Below are 20,117 nucleotides of genomic sequence, written 5' to 3' on the forward strand. Positions count from 1 at the left end.
ATTATTATAGAGATTATAATTTATTATAGATTAATATTAAAATAATATATTATATATATACAAATCTTACTGCAAATGGATGGGAAATTTGTGATAGTTATAAGCCCATCCTCATTCGATAAAGAACATTGTATTAAGAATGTAATGTTCGAGATATGGCTCAAGTTAAAATGAAGCTTCGCTTCAGAGTAGAACATAATGGCAAATATTTAGATTTAAAATCCATTACTGCTAGTATACTACGTGTAGTATCTTTAGATCATTATTGTACTAGCTCTCTAGCAGTAATATCCTTACATATAATAATGGAATGATTGCCTTACTCTCTAAAACAATGATGTTAAAACAGCTTCAGACAAACTATAGTCAGCTGGCCACAATATTAACGATATGGTCAAGAAAAGACAAATGAAGTTAAATGATGAAATCTACTAATGTAAATTTCATTTATAAGACGACTACAAGTGATAATTAGCTATCGAAGAATTTTTTAGACTAACATAAGAAACTACTTGAACATGTTAGGATATACCAAGCTGAAGTGGAAATTAATGTGTAGTTAGTTCAAAATTTATGGTCGTAACTTGGATGACCTATGTATCTATACAGAAACCTGTTATTATATAAATACATTTAACAGTGGCTAAAAAGACAACTCTTTCTAATTGGTATAGTTATCAAACCACGTTATCTGAAAAAGTATGGAGATTTAAATATATATGAAAATTACAACAGTGGAAGGATATACAACGTTATTTTAAGTGTTAACTGTTGTTCAACTGTTGTTGAAAGCCGAGTTTTAATAACATCATTAAAACAAATATCTTAGCTAGTGAAAACTTTTTAAGTAGTGTTTAAGCAGTACATAGTTAGTTCAATTACGTAGACTTAAGATTTTCTAAATAATTAGTTATTATTATAAACGAAAAATAACAAATTATTGTTTAAAACGATTTCTTTTGCTAGACTGATCATGCAGCAGCAACAGAAGTATTTTGCAATTTTCTTTTTGTGTGAAGGAAAAAATGACAAAAATATTAGACAATTTTATTCGCAGTCACAAAAGGGGTTACAATAGCAAAGAGAAAATTTAGACTTGTTCGATCCGCTATTTCTCGCTAGGCAACATAAGAACCGCTAAAATTATAAAGAAAAATGGTATTTACGTAAGGTCTTTTGCTCTATATTTATACTAAAATTATGCTGTTACCTTAAAGTTATCCAATTCCTTCATGCAGGCTTCCAGTTTCTTTTTCAAATCATCTCGTTCGTCGCATAAGGCTTGTATTTTATCTTGTTGCTCTTTACAAAGCGCTTCAGTAACCTTGAAAAGAATTAAAAGCAAATAATAATCAAAACAACATTATAGGGATTATTTTATTATAATTAGCAACAAAATTATTATCTCAATTCAATAGGTTTTAATATGATTTATTTTATCTTTGCTGAACAATTATAACAATAGAAATGATTAATAACATAACACTGTAAAAAAGAGCAGTTTAGGTTTTATGGCAAAATAATGAAATCGGTTTCATGAATGACTATTTCTTGATAATTTGGGTAACTATGTAAACGAGTTATATAAATCAGGATAGTTTAGTAAAATATTACCTATATTACAAACAATTAACTCTACATACTCTTTATCTAATATACATCCACTAACATACAATAAAATATTTTCTTGTTCCTAATGAGGCTTCTTTGTAGATTTTCGCTTGTAGGAAAATATATAGTCTATTCAAAGTTTTTTATATATGCGTCATCAAAATTTGTGACGTTAAAACCTTGCAATGTTGCCGTAACAACTCCGAGTTATAGTTCATTTTTGCTTCGGCGTACAAAAAAATTCTAATCTAAATAAAATAATTAAACAAAAATACTGTTTTTAAATATAATTTATTTTAAAATTATCCTACATCTAACGCATATATTATCGAAGGACCCAAAAACTACAATTAAGAACAAATGTATAATATTTTGTAGGTTAGAGTTTTTTTTATTATATTTACATTTAACTCTTTTCCACACCAACCAACTCTACCATGAGGTAAAGTTCTAAGCACATATTTTTAAGTAGTGGTATCCCCCTGGAGGCCTAACCCACCTAATTAACAATTGTATAACAAAGTAATGTATTTTGCTTTCATTCGAGAGCATATTTACCGTTTTAGATTTAGTTCTTGTTACTCTCGATGGTGTGTTTATTTGTCAAGATATCTTGATATTACTCTATTTTTTTAATTTATTCTGCTACTACCTGTGTACACCATTCTTGATAAAAATAATCAATTCGACCTAATTCATTTACCATATCTACAAAACAGTTAGTATTCATTCTTTCCTCATTCATTCTAACCTAATGCTCATGTTTAATTCTGAACAATTACAATCATATCTGCGCACACAAATATTTCACGCCCTACAATTCCATTTTCTAATTATATTCTATTAATTATCTGCATACCTTTGTTGTTTCCACTCTCATCACTCTGTCTCAGGAATTTCCAGCATTATCATATATCCTGAAAGTTTCCTTTAGTCACTTTCACTTACCGAGTCACTGTCTAAGGCAATCACTAAACTGTTAATTTCCAATCTGTCTAAACATGTTCACGATCCACCATTTATCAATTACTTCCTCTGTATGTCTTATCCACTTAAAAATAATAACTGATGGTTCCTCCAGGTTTTTTAGCAATTGATTTCCAAATCATAACAAAAACATATTTTGATTCATTTATCTATGGTAGTTGCCCTTAGATTTGAAGTAAAACACTAATTCTGTACCAGGAATAAAAACATGCTTATTCCTTGCATGAGTAAAAATATATCTGCAATTAATTATTAATAAATATTATGATCAACAAAACCTAATCAAATGCTATTATAACTTTTACCTTTTTCTATAAATGTTTGTTGTCGATACACAAATTGAAATAATGTACCTTCCCTGGTCTTATTGAATGCCTTTAAAAATTGAATTCTTTTTAAGGCTATGTCTGGAAGTTTCATTATTTTGTGTAATCACTGTTCTTATACATTTCGTATATTTGATCTCGAATAGACTTCAATATTAATGTTATTCACAGTACCTACACTAACATTCAGCGCAGCAGCAACACGCTTAACACATTTTGAATAAAATTGTAGCAAATTATAGTGTTTAATATCATTACTAATCACCTCTCTAACGGAATTTACGGGCACAACGGGGCCTTCATTATCCGTTCCTTTTCGAAATAACTTATTAAAGCAGCAGTCAATTTGTGACCCCAAAATATATATTGTTTCCGGCATTTTCAAACAAAATAATATATTACGGGGGGATTTAAAATTGATCAAAATCATCAAAGGGCTAAAATAAGGTTTGCCGCTTTATAACCTGTAGTAGTTATAACTAATATTTAAATAATTTAGCGTACATCTGACAACCGGACGGTGTCCAGCTGTCAGACGTATACAAAATTCTTAAAAGTAATAGTGATAAGATGTTTTGACTCTTACCTATAAATAATTCTGGCTGTATAACTATTTGTAGTTTTTAGATTTACTATAATGTTAAAATAAATTATATTTCATAATATTTTTGTTCAATTATTTTATTTAGATTAGAATTTTCTTGTATATCAAAGTCAAACTGAACTAAAATTCAGAGTGGATCCGGCAACATTGCGATATTTTGACGTCACAAATATCCATGACGTATATATATAAAAATACTTTGAATAGACGATAGAAGGTGTCACTGAAACGTCTAACAGTAATCTGATATAATTGAGAGTCTAAGCACTCATCTTGCTTTTCACTAATTTCTCCCAGATTTTCCGGAAAGTAATTGAGGCGGAAATTAAGAAAATGCACTTTTAGGCACATTAAGTAACCTAAATCTTAACTTTGTAATACTTTTAGCATTTTTTTTAACTGACTTCCAAAACGGAGGAGGTTCTATGTTCGGCTTTATATGTTATATTTTTTTTAATGTATATTCGCTGTTTTCTCTGTCAATTGTGGGCAAGAAAGAGTGTATTTGAAAGAGTGCACTTCCAAAGTGGTCCCATTGAAACCATATCAGGATCTGTTGGGAAAGGGGTTGGTTAGTAAATCGAGGAAACCACTTAAATTTCAAAAGCGCGTACAAAGTTTTCACATATTTTTTAACTAAAATAATCAGATTTTTGGGTATAATGCTATTGTTGAGCTAATGTGACGGAAAATCGGAAGTCGTTCCGATATTTTAAACACTAACTATAGCATATAACACTTCGTAGAAATATAGTAGACAGCTGTTTCTATAATGTAATGGTTAAAGAGCCTAGCTCCGGAACGAAGGTCGCGGGTTAGATTCCCGGCGGTGACAATGACTTTTTGTTGTTTTTTAGTTGTCAAATCATTGTCACAAACAACAACAACAACAACATTTGTCAAAAAATCTAGGCTAGGTAGCGGACCCCACGGCCTGAAGCGCTCCTTATTTTCAATCATTGTTTCTTTATTCCTATTTTTCTTTCTACGGGCTGCACCTTTACTTGGCCTACCCATTCTAATATTAAATTAAATAACTGTGTAATTGTTGAGTAAATATCTAACACTAAAAAGGGAAAAATAAAATACTTTTAACAAAAAAATTGAACCGACATCAAAAAGTAAATAAGAAACTCACTAAAAATTTAAAAGTAATCTAGCTCAATTCTATCACAAAAAAATGTATCTAATAAATTCTGTGTATACAGAAGAATATAATATACGTCTAGTAGATAGATTAAATAAGGTTTTTCTTTATATATGTTTTAAAGTCTTCTTTTACCAACTATGGGTCTATCTGGACTGGGCCTAAAGTTTAACGTGGACTCTGAACCACGTTCCTCAGCATTAAGCCTACCGACTGGCGAGTGACCAACTTTAGAATCATCCCAGAAGACATCCCCTGTCTTACCCAGCCTGGTTACTGACATGACTAGGATCATTTTCCTTATCGGATTTTACACTCTTGCCTAGAACATTCATAAATTTTTAACAATCGCAAACATAAATTTACAACTATACCCCAGAGGGATTCGAACCCGCGGATATTGCAATAATAGGAGGACGGTCCCATCGCGTTTACCATTGCGCCAACAAGCCGGGTTGTTTATTTTTCTTTAGTTATTACTAACGATTATTATGTACATATTTTTTTTAATGTTTTTTTTTGTCTTAAAAATCTGATATTTTAATTTTTACTGAATCCCTTATTTGTTTTTTAAAGTCTGTTATTTTTTTGTTAAAATATTTTTGACGATTTGTTTATAGTTAGTCTTTATGATTGCCTAAAACATTATTTATAACCCCCTTATAAACAATCCACTCTTGTTTTTGAGGATCTATCATATCAGGTGATATAAGGATTGGCATTAGCACAATAATTTCCTCCAATAAAACTGCGTCTGTAGCATATACCATACTGAACAAAAGATGCCCTCTGGGAATGTATTTAGAATGTTTTGAATAATAAAATGAAATATTTGATATATACGCTATTCAGCTGTGCATAATAATACATGTAAATTAAATATTTTGTAAGACCAACCTTCAAGGACATAACCGTTACTTCAGTTCACATAAAATACAAGTAATCATTCAAAGTATAAAAGCTTGATTTGCATATCCCTAAACCGATCCATAAAATCTTCTTAGTCAAAATACGTTACCACTTGTGTAATATGCGAACAACTGCCTATTTTAAACATTTATTTCGTCAGAGTAGTGAAATAAATATCAATAGCTATTCTCTTAAACGTCTAACATTTACTGGAGATATAAATTAAAGTCGTAAAAGTCATCTGTCTAAAAGGTATGAGAATTATGCTATTCTAAAATCATATAAGAAAAGTTCAAACATATTATGAATTAAATATATTAGAACAGTAATAATAATAGTAATTGATATAGTATTGATAACGATAAATCAATTTATAATATATTTACAATCATCACATAATCAGATTTCTTTATTTTTTATATAGATCCAATAAACGTGTTATTTCTCAACATAATTCCCTTTTAATTCAATTCATATAGTATTATAATCGCAAGGGGTAAAATATATAGAGTGTGTTGGATGGGGTGGAAGTTCGTAGCTTAACTTATAGATTTTTGTTGTGCTCAAACTGCCTTAGTATATAAAACTAAAATACAAAATATCAGTGCAATGAAGAAACAATGGCAATTAAGTACAGGAAAGCATATTGGACATATATTGGATCGTTTAAAAAATTCGTATACAATATTATTCTGTAGCAGATATTCCCAGTATCAGTATATATATGTGATATAGATCAGAGGGAGCTGATTCATGCTTTAATTAACTGATGCTGGCTTAGGAATGGAACTATTTTTTCACCAATTTAGGAGGCGAATATGTAGACAATAGAAAATATATAGGCTATACCTTAACATCTCATTTTCACTCAGGATCATAGCGATAGCTTATCCATATTAATGAAATAATACATATACTCTCATTTATTCTCTTTACAATTTTATTTGACATAAAATCAATCCCATTGTTTTTGAACTGGAGAAATATAAGATTGGGAACAAAATAATTTCGTCTTACGTATAACCGATCAATCGCTGAAATTCTTACATATCACATATCGAGATACAGCGACATCATCATTGAACTAAAGATTTACTATAAAACAAATTTGAACTATTTCAATAAGGCTGAATATAAAAAGAAGCTCGATACTCGGTTCAAAATCATTTAACAGCGAACAATTTAATAGACCCAGTTTTCATTTATGAATAATTACAGAAAGGAAACAGTATCTAACCCGAGCTTATCATTTGAAAGTTGTTGTCTTCCATCACGACAACGCTGGACCACACATTTATTAAGTGTTTCAATCTCTGAAAAACTTTCATAATGGTGTAAAGCTTACTTTAGAACACTTATCTTGTCAAGCCTTCTGTATCGCTTTAAAACTTGGGCACTCTTACAGTCTGACTTCTATAAACTAGAAGTCTCTCAAATGCAATGCTTACGACAAATTCTCTATGTTTATCTCTGAGATCGTGTTAGAAATTAATTAATTCAGTTAAGATATAAGAATCAATCAGCCACAGTTGAGGAGCACGTCCAGTAACGCAGACTTCAATAAATTGGATATTTCTCGAGAACGAAAAGTAAACGAATTCTTCGCAGATTTCTGAGGCGACGTGAACCTTTTGCCACAACAGTTACGGTTAATCCCCAACCCTGGTGAGAATATAAGTCCTATGGCATCTACAGAAACATATTGATTGAGTGCTGGACACTCTCTCCCCGGGCAACTAAAATATCGTTCTGTTTAACCTGAATTTATATCACCCAGGTGAATATTTATTCAGGTTAAAATTTAACTATAACATGTGAAAAAAAAATTTTACTTACTGAAGATATTCTTTATGCACCATATCAAGTATAATAATTTATGTGGCCTACGTGAACTGAGATTAACCCTATATAATCTACTGTTAGTTATTTTAAATACAATATGTTAACGATAACAGACTGATATTGTTAAAATTATTTGCTAATCTTACTGCTAATTTATCAGGACTAATATCAGTGGACGGTTCCTTTTTAATTCTCGATTTATCAAAAATATTGGTTGGCGATCCAGATTGTGCCGGAGAGTCCGACTTTTTACTAGGAACTGAGAAACTGGCGTTATGTTTCGATTTAGAGCCTCGTGCTTTTATGGTAATACGGCCTGGTTTGGATCGATCATCTGAAGGTATCACCTGAAAATCCGATGGCAAACCTCTAATTTTCGATACCTAAAATAAAACAATATGAATTAATATCTGATATTACTTATTCAATATTGTTTGATTGGTCAATAAAATGAATGAAATATTTAAATATGACAAATATATACCTAAGATATTACTAACATAAATAATTAGGATTTCCTTTTTATACATTGCTATAATTTTTACTATTACATCGATATTATTATTATGCTGAAGTATATCAGTGATTCAGAAAATTGATATTAATTAACAAAAATAATTATTATTAAAACCAAAAGCTTCATATAACATATAACGTATAACGCATATTATAACGTATATTTCGACAGTTACAATTAATATAAATACACTGAAAAATATTTTTTCGGTTCTTGCGGATCGGATTACTAAGTCTGAGTTAACTATTTAAAACCTCTTTGTTCATTTTATTTAAGGTATCGAGTATATGACGCCCTTACTGAAAACATACTGTATCTTCCAATAACCTTGCCCCGTTGATAATTGCACGAATAGTACAATAAGCAATTTTATGGGGTTTCTTATGCACTAATTAAACTAGGAGCCTGGCGGTGGCAGTATGATGTTTCCCGATAAAGTACACTTGATTGTACGCTAATATAACACTTCTAAATGACGCTCAATCTGCCAGAATGTCCCAAACATAGCGCCACAGTTCTATAAAAACTCAAATATTATAGAATCACTATTCCAAGTAGAAATGGGCTCCATCACTTAGGATTTCAATCAAATCAATAATTCATTCAACTCTCTCTCTCTCTCTCTCTCTCTCTCTCTCTCTCTCTCTCGTACTACGTCTCAACTGTGTTTGCCTAGATTCTATTACAAACATGGCAAGGTACACAAATGTGTATATTTTATTATTTAAAACATGCAAAAAACAGTATTACTGAAATAATATTTTATTACTAAGCTGGATTTTCGTACTTTTCTTTCTTGTATGATAAGATACTACATCGGCGTTATTTGAGGCTGTTCCAGTCATTTCAGTTATTTTTATACAGTGTTGATCAGAATCACTGATAATTAGAAGTCTGTTGAATGCGTCTGATGAGCAAAGTAAACTAGCATTTAAATATTTTCAAATAGTCAAGTCTTACTACGTGTGGTTAAATTTTTTCATAATCCAGCCATTCTTTCTCATATCGTCAACTTATTTCTGCTTATAATGACAGCGTCAATATTTAACTTAAGCGCATAACTTACAATTGATAGAGATCTCTCTCATTTATTTAATTCAATTTAAGTAGTTTATAATAAACCAGACCTGGTTGCTCACTGATGAATGCCAAAAACAAAATTTTATCCAGGTAATACTTAGCTTGACCTAATTAACATGGCCGTTTCCATAAATATATTTTTTATCATATGGTTCAACTAACTTTTCTTAGGCTAAGTTTAATCTGCTATATAACCGACGTCAACGTAGATATTCGAATTTACAGGGCATTCCAAATTCGCGAATATTCAAAAATTAAAAAAAATCATAAAATTGTAACAAACCTGTAATACTATGTTATAAATAATTGGACCAAGACATGTAGGATAAAAGTAAACCAAAGCAAATCGTTGCATATTCAATTTACTGCACTTATTTAATAAAACTGCATGATAACAATGAATTTTATAATAAAATAATAATTCCATATAGCAACAGACATAAGTATCTTGGGATTAATTTCGATGTAAAACACTCTTGGATATAGTACATTAAAAAGAAGCAAAAAGAATTATATTTAATATTAAAAAATGTATTGGTTAATTTAAAAAACATCTCAATTATCTGTACTTGTTATGTACTTGCTTTTGTGTAAGCAAATTCTAAATTCGATATAGACAATAGAATCCAGTTGTCGGTGAAAAGTAACATTTATATTATTTATTTATAATATTTATATAAAATATAACATTTCAGAGCAAATATTACACTATAGACACTATAGCAATAATTACTTAGACAGAGACTTTTAGATACCCAGTGTTACTCAGGCAATTAAGATAATCGAGACTAAGACCGATTGATTCTTTCAGATATATAGTTAATTTTTAACTTATTGTAAAAAAAATTAGGTTAGCTGGCAACGACTAGTAACTATGTATTAATTCAAGAAAAACACAATTTAAAAAAAGAGATTGAAAACTTCGTAATTAATGACGGCTGGCTAAAACAATTTTACATAATTGATATTTGAAACTGTGATATTGTGAGAAGTTATTAGCACAATTAAAATAAATCGCAGAATTAAAATTGAATAAATATACAACGTCGATAAAAGTGCTCATTATCAAGAAATGTTACCAGAAAACAATTTACTGCATCTTTTGCAAAACCTGATCCGAGTAGAAAGCCGGAAAAGCAACGAATAACATGTCTAGCTTATACTAAGGCAAGGGATTTATACAATATAAAGACAATGATAATAGGAAAAGCAAAAAATTCATTTAGAAACTTTAATACCTCTATTGATTACTATTGTTCAGAAATCGCTTGAATGACAAGCAGTTTATCCTGAAGTGGTTTCATATAACGCTTTGCCGTTCAAGTATAACAACGACAGTCTAATCTCAAATGTTTTATTCATAACTTAAAGATGCATACGAATTTAATTTGTAGTTAAAAATTTTGTAATAAAACAGAATCTTCCAACAAAATCGTTACTGTTAGATAAACCGTCTTGTCATGGTCCAGAACAGCAACTTAGGAGGAGAATGGTCAATTTTATCAGGTATCAGTCACAGAACACTAGCATAATTTGACTCCCCAAATGTTTTAATGCTGCCGGATACTATATGCACTCAATGCTGGTTCCCAGGAAAATAATGAATTCAGAATTAATGTTGATTGCTCCACTAAGAGCTTGGGGCATTGCAGTTATCTTCGGTGCATGGCATTGACAGGGATTCTTGGAGTGGTTTAAGCAGTTTGTCATCTTTAGTCGTGCAACAGTTGATCGACCGGTATTATTGTTTCTTGATGGACATCTGGACACTGAAATCTGGCCGCATGATCACACTTTCTTTTTCAGGCAGTGACTTTATTGCCTCTTTAACAACCGACATTCCTTTTCCTACCACGCCAGTAGTGACAGTTCCAACTACCGACGATATTATAGTAGAATCTGCACTTACAGTAACGGCAGCGACGTCTAATAAAGCTTCTGCGATAACTTCCACCGTCCCCAAAGTTATAACGACTTCGGTAACAGTGTCGGTATCAGCATCGGCATCGACCAATAAAGCCACTATATCTTTTCCTATTATAAAAACATCTGCGACGACAGTGACCACTGATATTGTTGTGTTAGCTTCTTCTACCACTACTGCCGTGAGGGTAGAAAAAGGCGGATTAACAAGAAATGTCTTATAGGGCCTCTCCTGCAGTTTGTTTTAGTTGCTCTGATCTAGCTCAGAATATATGGATAAAGATATAAATTTATTTTGATCCTTCCAAAACAGTTGTTACCTCTCCCAAAAATAAAACAAGCAACAAGGGTAACTAAAAAGCGTGGTAAAACGGTTATTTTAACTTCCTCACTTTATAAACGTGAGTTAGAGCTGCTAATACAAAAGAAGAACAAAGCATACGGGTCAAAAAGAAAAGAATGGAAAGCCGAGAAGTCCAGATCCAGTATATCTGCTAAAATTAAAGGGAAGAATATTGAAACGAGCAAAAAGCACTTCTCCTGAAAAAAGTGATGATAAAGAAAATAATCCATGTTTGTGTAGTGGAGGTCTTCATTTAGAATCATCTGAAGGTTTGATCGCTTGCTCGAATTGTCATAAATTGGCTGGGTGATGATGAAGTCGCACATGTTTGTGAGCTCTCTCTTACCCGACATATGGTGCAAGATGGAGAGATATGCCTTTTCCTACTTTCCAATATTATGACTGATTCTTTTGTATGATGTTCCTAGTTACTTGACATTTGCTAGTGTGATTACCAAGGAAAATTTTAATAACAAATACGTCTATGAAACTACGCAAGTCTTTGATTTATTATGCTTTGAATGTTAGCTTCCCTATGTTTACTCGCCCTTCCCTTTATATTAATATTTAATCAATTTAGAACATTCTGAAAGCAAATTTAACATAATATAGATATATTAAAATGATTACCATTTTTGCAGGTCCACTTGTTCTTAACGCGATCTTTGGCTGTATCAGGTCTTCTATTTCTTTCTTCACCTTTTCATGGCGAGGCTGAGAAATACATTCATCGTCATCTGCCGGTTCACAGTGTAATTCTTGGGTACTATCCTCTTCCATGCCTAAGACACGGGCAACTCCCTTTTCTCTCATTTTGTCTTCGACGTCCGTTTCTTCTTCTATGCCCATTTCTCCTCCAATCGATAAATATTCCTCAACAATTCCTCGTGTGCAGGTTTTATCCATAGTGCGAGCCTGCAATAAATCATCAATTTCAAGAAACATTCGTAATTGTTTTTTACAACCTTACCAAGTTTTTAAGCTTTCTCAATTGTTCTCCTGACAGCTTCAAACCAAATAAAAAGTTCCACAGTATTTTCAGACAATTTCTGAGCCTTAAAATATCTGCATTCGCCATAGCCAATAACGTATTTACTATTACTTCTATAGGTACAATTTTACCTAAACACTATACACTACATTAAAATGGAATAATATTGAATAATAAATCAAGCGTAATGATTAAAATATTGTATATATTTCAACAAGATTATGTTAGGTGATTGCGTGTATTCTGACCATTTATCATTTTAAAAAGGCAACTATTGAGAAATATTGGTACAATATATATTAATAAAAATATTTTCAATAAATATTCAATTTCCCAACTTTCGTGATACAACTATCGATCCATTTTCGCACCTTTTCTGCATTTCTAAGACGCGTGCCAGTCAAGCCATGCTGCGTGGAAGTAAACACATCTTAAGATGTGGAGTTGCAGGAATTATTACATGAAGAAACTCAAAAAGTATTGGCAGAAAACTTAATGGAAGCTGATTGGAAATTTGTGAACAAATATATTTGGATATTAGAAAATTCCAAAGCACGAAAGGAGTTATTTCATGTTGTGTAATGTTGTGTTCATATTTGTGTCACATTATCAACTATTGAAACCTAGTAATACAATTAATACGGATCGACCTCAACAACAAATGATTCATTTGAACTGTGGGTTGATGCAAAAATATCCACAATATACTCTAATAATATAATATATGTAATGTATAGAATTAAATGGCCAATACATTGAATAAATAAATGTTAACTATCTATCGTAAGTAACGTGATTTCTCTGGCGAAAAAAAAACGCAAAGTAAATACCGACACCCTAGGTGGCAGTTAAAATTGCTTGTTTCATAATTAGCGTCTGTCTACACTGAATAACTCAAAAATTCCAAATGGAAAACTGTCACTTAACCAAATTTAGCATTTGTTTATATTTATGCTTTGCATTTTCACCAAAAGATGTAGCCGATCAAAATAAAACATGATTTAGAAAGTTAATAAAAACCTTGATACACTCTGGTCAATTGTATTTCAAGTACAATAGATTTATTCCTTTAATACTTTTTTTTATTAAGCATTTAGGATTTCAACAATCTGTCCGTGGGCAATACATATTATTATATGATTTCCGTTATATAATATAACTATCCTGACATGTAGAAGATCGCTTCAGTAAGTGATCTGCTGTACAACTTGTATTCTAAATCTTATTCTAGATACTATTCTAACTTATTTTAAAGTATATTCTAACTTATAACTACTAAAAACTATTCTAACTTATTCTGGAGATTATTAATTCTCACTATATGTGTCTATTAATCAATTCGTATGATAGTTTGCGTTTGAGCCTATGCACTACACTGTCATCGCGTATATTTAACTTTTTGGTTAGTGCATTGGGATGCATAATAGTCTTTCAGAGTACTTCGCACGAACACTTCGAATCACACTCGTTATGGGTTCTAAGGGGATATCGCGCTGAATTAGTTTGTTGGGGACGTAATATGGGGCATCGAAGATGATTCTCAACACTTTATTCTGGAACCTCTAGAGGATAACTATGTTAGATTTGCTAATTGTAATCCAATGCCATAGGTCCAAATGGGCCTAAGTATTGACTTATACAGCAAAACCTTGTTATCTAATGATAATGTAGACTTACGCGCTATCAGCCAATACATTTGGTTTAGTTAAAGCCCAAGTTGTTTGCGTTTTGTCACTATATATTTTTCCAAGTCAAACATTCGATCGACGTTTATTAATAATATAAATTATTAAATTGTTACAATTAGTTATAATAGTAACATAACAATCAAATAGCTAAGAACTAATTAAGAGAATAAATAGTTTTAGTTAATAAATGTTAGAGAGAATTTTAAAATATAGAGAGAATAGGTGTAATTAAATAGAACAGTAAGTTGAATACTGCCAGTATGTATCAATCTTACATAACTAAACATAAATGCAATTAAAACCAAGACGAAAACGTATCAATGAAACAAGAAAAAAATAACAAAATAATAACAGTTTTACGACAGATGGCTTCACTTGAAATCTACAGGTTGGACATATAACAATACTAGCAGATCCGGCCACGTATTGCTTTGGCGACGTTATACGTTCAAGCATATTATGGTAATGTATTCAATATAGTGAAATTATTATTAACGAATAAAAACGAAAACGTTATAGTCGGTATTAAAATCCTCGGAATTGAGATTTGAGCTTAAGGTCAAAAATTGAAAACGATTGATAAAATTTTTCGTAGAGTTGATATTAATAAACAAAAATGAACATAACATGTTGAACAAATACAGAGCTTATACTAAATACAGAAGAACTTTGTAACAAATGAGTAAATTACAAAATGTTTAGCTCATAACATGTACTATTTAATTTTATAAATTAGGTAGGCAGGGTAATAGGATAGTACTAGTAATAAGTTTTATTATTTTGAATTATAAACATATTCAATTTTAATTTAGTTCTAATCTATCTCTAGTTAACACAAATAGATTCGATGGTTTTCCCACACGTCTGCATGCGACATATAATTGCACATGCGAAAAACATCGATTTTAAATCTAACCTAAATCTAAAATACAAATGGGCATTGTTTAGCCTTGATATTATTATTTATCCAGAAATTAAGAATACAATTAAAAGAATTAATTATCCAAAAGGAAAAGGTAGCTGAAAAACGTAAATTACTAAAAAAAATGGCAACAAAACAGAACCTGAAAATAAAAATAGTTTAGACAATATAACCCAAAAAGTGAAAAGAGAAATACTGGAAATAAAAAACAAGACCATAAATGAATATCTCAGAAATTTAACAGATGATAAGGAAACTGATTACTCACTCTAGAAAGTGACACAAAATATCTAAAGCGCTCATGTCTACACAATCCACCTATAACAGACCTATGTGGGAATTGGGCACGTCACAATCGCCAAAAAGTAGAAGCATTTGCTGAATATCTAAAAAAACTTTCAAACCAAACGAGGCTAATATTGAACATAATTTACCGGGGAAGCTGAAAATTCGATTATTGAATTAGTCACACCGAACGAGTTAACCAAACTTATTAAAACTGACATTAACCCCTAGTGATTTACCAGGCTACGATTTAATAACAGGAGAATTACTGCAAAAACTACCAAGAAAGGGAATTATAAAACTCAACAACTTCATCAGTACAGCATTTAGATTAAAACATGTCCCAGACATTTGGAAGATGGCGGAAGTTATAATGACCCCAAAACCTAGGAAGTCACCAAACGAAATAAAATCCTATAGACGTATATTACTGCTGCCAGTAATATCTAATGTTTTTGAAAAACTCCTGTTGAAAAGAATAAAACCGATCATAGAGAGAAAAAACCCAATACCAACACACCAGTTTGGGTTTATTTTTGGGACCAGGTCCACAGAATAACAGATGTTATTGAAAAAGCCTACGAAAGTTAAAAAGTATGCTCAGCTATATTCTTAGATGTAGCACAAGCCTTCTATAAGGTTTGGCATGAAGGCCTTGTTCATAAACTACAGAAAATGCTACCAAAACAACTCACCGAACTATTAAAATCATACATCAAAATGTTTAGAGTCAAGCAAGAAGAAGCTGACTCTACAATAAAATAAGCTAAAGCAAGTGTACCACAAGGAAGTGTACTGGGACCAATGCTTTATCTACTTTACACTTGTGATATACCACAAATGGAAAATATCACGATGGCTACATTTTCTGATGATACTGCGATTATAGCTGTCGGAGACAATAGTGAAGAAACGTCACGAAAATTACAATAGGCAAGTGACAATATAAATATTTGGACACAAACAATGAAAGTAAATCTGTACATGTGCAGTTCACCTATAAACAGACCGTACAAGCACCAATAACATTAAATAACACTATAATTTCATATAACAACAACGCTAAATATCTCGGAATGAGATATGCAAGAGAATTGCAAGGGGGCATGAGGAAGGAGACTCTATTCTCATATTAATATTGAAATATTGCAACTTTTGGATACCACCATAACAGGACACAGTGTTGTGTGGTGTTGTGTTGTGATGTGCATATATTAAAAATTCAGCAGTGATATGTATAAACATTATTTCACTTGAAACAGAGTTAGGGCCGATGGGTCCTCCTAGTTATATACCTAGATTTAAGTTAGCATAAAGACAAATTGTAGGTTAGTTCGAAACGACTAGTAACAATATATTAATTAAATAATAAAAAAATAAAAAAAATTATTATTTATAATTATAGCGAAAAGTAAACCGGGAAACTGTAGTTTTCTGAAGGGTATCGTAGACTCTGACGGTATTACTGGAATACGTAGCAATAAGACCACTTCTGTAGATTTTCTAGTCAAAATGATTGCTTCAAGAATATTTCCAGTGACATTTTGGATGAACAAACGTGTACCGTTGCATAATCGTTGTGGATGCAAATTACGTAGAGAAATTTGGTGAACGAATCGTCAACCAAGGATTATGCAGTGGCATTCAAGGTATATCTAGAGAATTTAAAAATTCAATTGAAAAATTTACCCTTTCATTTTCATCAACAATAATATCGATTGATTGAAAAGAAATCGGATCTCCCAGCAACAACTGTTGTATCCGGAAGTTAATTTTGAGCCAATTATAATCCAAGTAATTATTTTGTATGTCCGGACAAATACTCTCAATTCATTTTTGTACATGAACAACAATGCAGAAATTGTCTGCCTGTTTAATGTATTGCGTATTCTTGCAATTGCTCGAAACATATTTGTGCTAATGGACCATTTTTCAATTGTACTTGCATATTTATAGTCAGTTGAAGTGTTTCAACACTTGGCCATTAGAACGATTTTTTAAACATGCGTTAACCTCATTGGCTAAAGTAGAGCAAGAAATGACTTGCAAAGTCTGCCGAACATCATCAGGCAGTAAGACAGCAACACTGAAAATTATCGTTGCCATTCAAATCTTTCATAGTTCTGTGAATGCTTCCAGTGAATATATGTGAGACATTGTACACTCAACTTAAATTATGATTAAACTTTTTTGAGGCACTGCATCTATTCCGCTAGTTTTGTAAGTTACATATTGTGTTTGATTTGTTATGATTAATGACAGCTTGAATGCTGAATGCTGAATAAATTGTAGAATAAATGATACTTTTGAAAAATATTTTTTAACTTATAATAATAATAATAATTTATTACTTATAACTTTTAAAAAACTTTCACCAAACCGCCATCTATTGGATATTTACTCAATCCAGTCGATAAATTCCCTTATATCGCCATCTATTATAATCTTATGGAACTCATAAAAAATTTTAACTGTTATAAAATAAACACATAATTTCTAATAAAATTTATTGTGATTCTAAATTGAGATATAAACTATACTATCTCTCAAGTTGGATCAAACTGCATACAATGCGCAAAATTTTATTTAGTTTAGTCATCACGGAATTCTTCGTGGATAAACGTGTTAAAAATTTTTTATATACAAAGATATAGTCAATAGTTTTATTTTTCACGAATAAGCTTTTTGCTACATTAAAAATATCAAGTTTTTTTCCTAAAATGCGGATTTTAGTTTTTACGTTCTTGTTAAAAACATCATCATATTCTATTATAAGTTTACAGAAATACAGATCGTCCTTTATCCAAAGGCGTTAATAAGTAAAGATCTGCGCCATCCTCAATTATTATATTAACTATTTCCAAATATTTCCAATTCGGCTTCAACTCGGAAACAAATAAGTCACTGAAGATAATTATTTCTAAAATAAAACTTTGCGATTATCTTTCAATATTTAAAACCTCTTCGTACCCACAATAGTTCTGTATATTACAGAATAACTTCAAGATAAGTTACTTCAAAATAAATCATAGTTGATATCAGGTATACAGTAAAACAGCCAATGTACGTAATTAAAATTTATGACGTCAGCACGTTACAAAATTGCCGCATTAACGTAATTTTGCATTTTTCTAACCTCTAATTACTATTACGAATGTTTTGAAAAATGTTGCAGATATATGACAACAGGGTAGACCAGTATTATTAAAAATCGAATTTTAGACTGATTCGGTTATATATTCCGATGCATTTGAAACCATTCTGTCTCTTTTTAATTAAAGAAAAATGAGCAGAAAAATCCGCTGTCTTTGGCAATATATTTGCCGTCATCAATATATTTGGATATTAGAAAATTCCAAAGCACGAAAGGAGTTATTTCATGTTGTGTAATGTTGTATTCATATTTGTGTCACATTATCAACTATTGAAACCTAGTAATACAATTAATACGGATCGACCTCAAAAACAAATATCCACAATATGCTCTAATAATATAATATATATAATGTATAGAATTAAATGGCCAATAAAATTTATGACGTCAGCACTTTACAAAATTGCCGCATTAACGTAATTTTGCATTTTTGTAAACTCTAATTACTATTACGAATGTTTTGAAAAATGTTGCAGATATATGACAACAGGGTAGACCAGTATTATTAAAAATCGAATTTTAGACTGATTCGGTTATATATTCCGATGCATTTGAAACCATTCTGTCTCTTTTTAATTAAAGAAAAATGAGCAGAAAAATCCGCTGTCTTTGGCAATATATTTGCCGTCATCTCTGAACTGCATTGGCTATTTTATTAGAAAGACAACCATTTCATAGAGAAATTCATCACACTAGTTGACAATTTGCAATATAAATAATTATTAAATAAGGTAACATTTCACACTTTTAGAAACGTCTTATTGATACTGATTCTTCCTATCTCAATTGTCAGTTTTGTGTTCCTAATTTTCATGTAAGTGACAAAGAACGTCCAGGACCAAGAAATGCAAGGAAAATAAAATAAAAACTTAATAGTAAGATATCCAGAAGTCCAGCTCAAGCTCTTAAATAATTTTCAGATAACTTAGCAGTTGATGAATCAAATATTCTAGAGGTTTGCATGCGAAGGGGAAGATTCAAAATGGGTAAATACTACCACATCACTGTTTCATTGCGCACAATGGATCGAAAATGAACTACTGTCAGATCAACATCGTTATTTCGACACGATACCACCATGTTGCCGGACAAGATATTTTGTACCAACTTTTCTCAATAAATGACTTTTTAAGATAAAAAAAAATGAACATAATAAATGCAATCCCATAACATTTCCAAATATGGATCATATTAAGCCAAGCCATTAAAAAAAAAGAAATATCCTTGTAAATATATAAAAATAAAATTATGTTGAGTGCCTTACAATATTTATGATATTTATGAATATGGGTTAAAATGACTATATATTCCTGGATAATTTTTAAAGTAGTCGAAGATAAATACACTACAATAGATGTTTAGTAGATATTTGAGACATTAATCCATTCAATATATCACAGACCAACCAAATATCGTCGTGAACTGAATTCAAGGATCACAACAAAATATTGAATAACGAGATTTAAGAAGCGAAAAGATAATACCACTTACTTTCGATATATCTTTTGTAATTAACTCAATAATATGCTGCCTGCGATCTTCCACCAAGTCACACCAATTCCTCACATCGGTAGAGGACGGATACGTTTTCAGTCTGGACTCGGATCGCCTCTTTTCCGGCTTGATGTCCTTTACTTCTTTGAACATACCGACTTTCTTCTGCAAATACGTCGTCATCCTGCGCCAATCCTAATTAGCAGAATAAAATATCATAAAATTTCGCCCCTTTTATATTGTTAGATGATAATCGAAAGGTTCACATAATTTTGACGGACTGTCAATGTGTCA

General features: G+C 31.1%; 1 protein-coding gene across 1 annotated transcript in view; it reads right to left on the reverse strand.

Annotated features, from left to right (window-relative positions):
• Window positions 1-20,094, reverse strand: part of LOC143202650 (uncharacterized) — a 28,460-nt gene extending 8,366 nt beyond the window's left edge. Inside the window, exons 1-5 of the mRNA XM_076414306.1 lie at window positions 19,821-20,094; window positions 12,260-12,418; window positions 11,920-12,204; window positions 7,573-7,809; window positions 1,211-1,324 (exon numbers count right to left, since the gene is read on the reverse strand). Of these exons, the coding sequence (XP_076270421.1) occupies window positions 1,211-1,324; window positions 7,573-7,809; window positions 11,920-12,204; window positions 12,260-12,418; window positions 19,821-20,006 (981 nt within the window). The 5' untranslated portion in view covers window positions 20,007-20,094. The remainder of the gene's footprint in view (window positions 1-1,210; window positions 1,325-7,572; window positions 7,810-11,919; window positions 12,205-12,259; window positions 12,419-19,820) is intronic.
• Between the last annotated feature and the right edge of the window lie 23 nt (window positions 20,095-20,117).

The sequence above is a fragment of the Rhynchophorus ferrugineus genome, unplaced genomic scaffold, assembly GCF_030347505.1.
Source record: "Rhynchophorus ferrugineus isolate W39M unplaced genomic scaffold, kcgeb_rfMv2 rfM9, whole genome shotgun sequence".
Lineage (NCBI taxonomy): Eukaryota > Metazoa > Arthropoda > Insecta > Coleoptera > Curculionidae > Rhynchophorus > Rhynchophorus ferrugineus.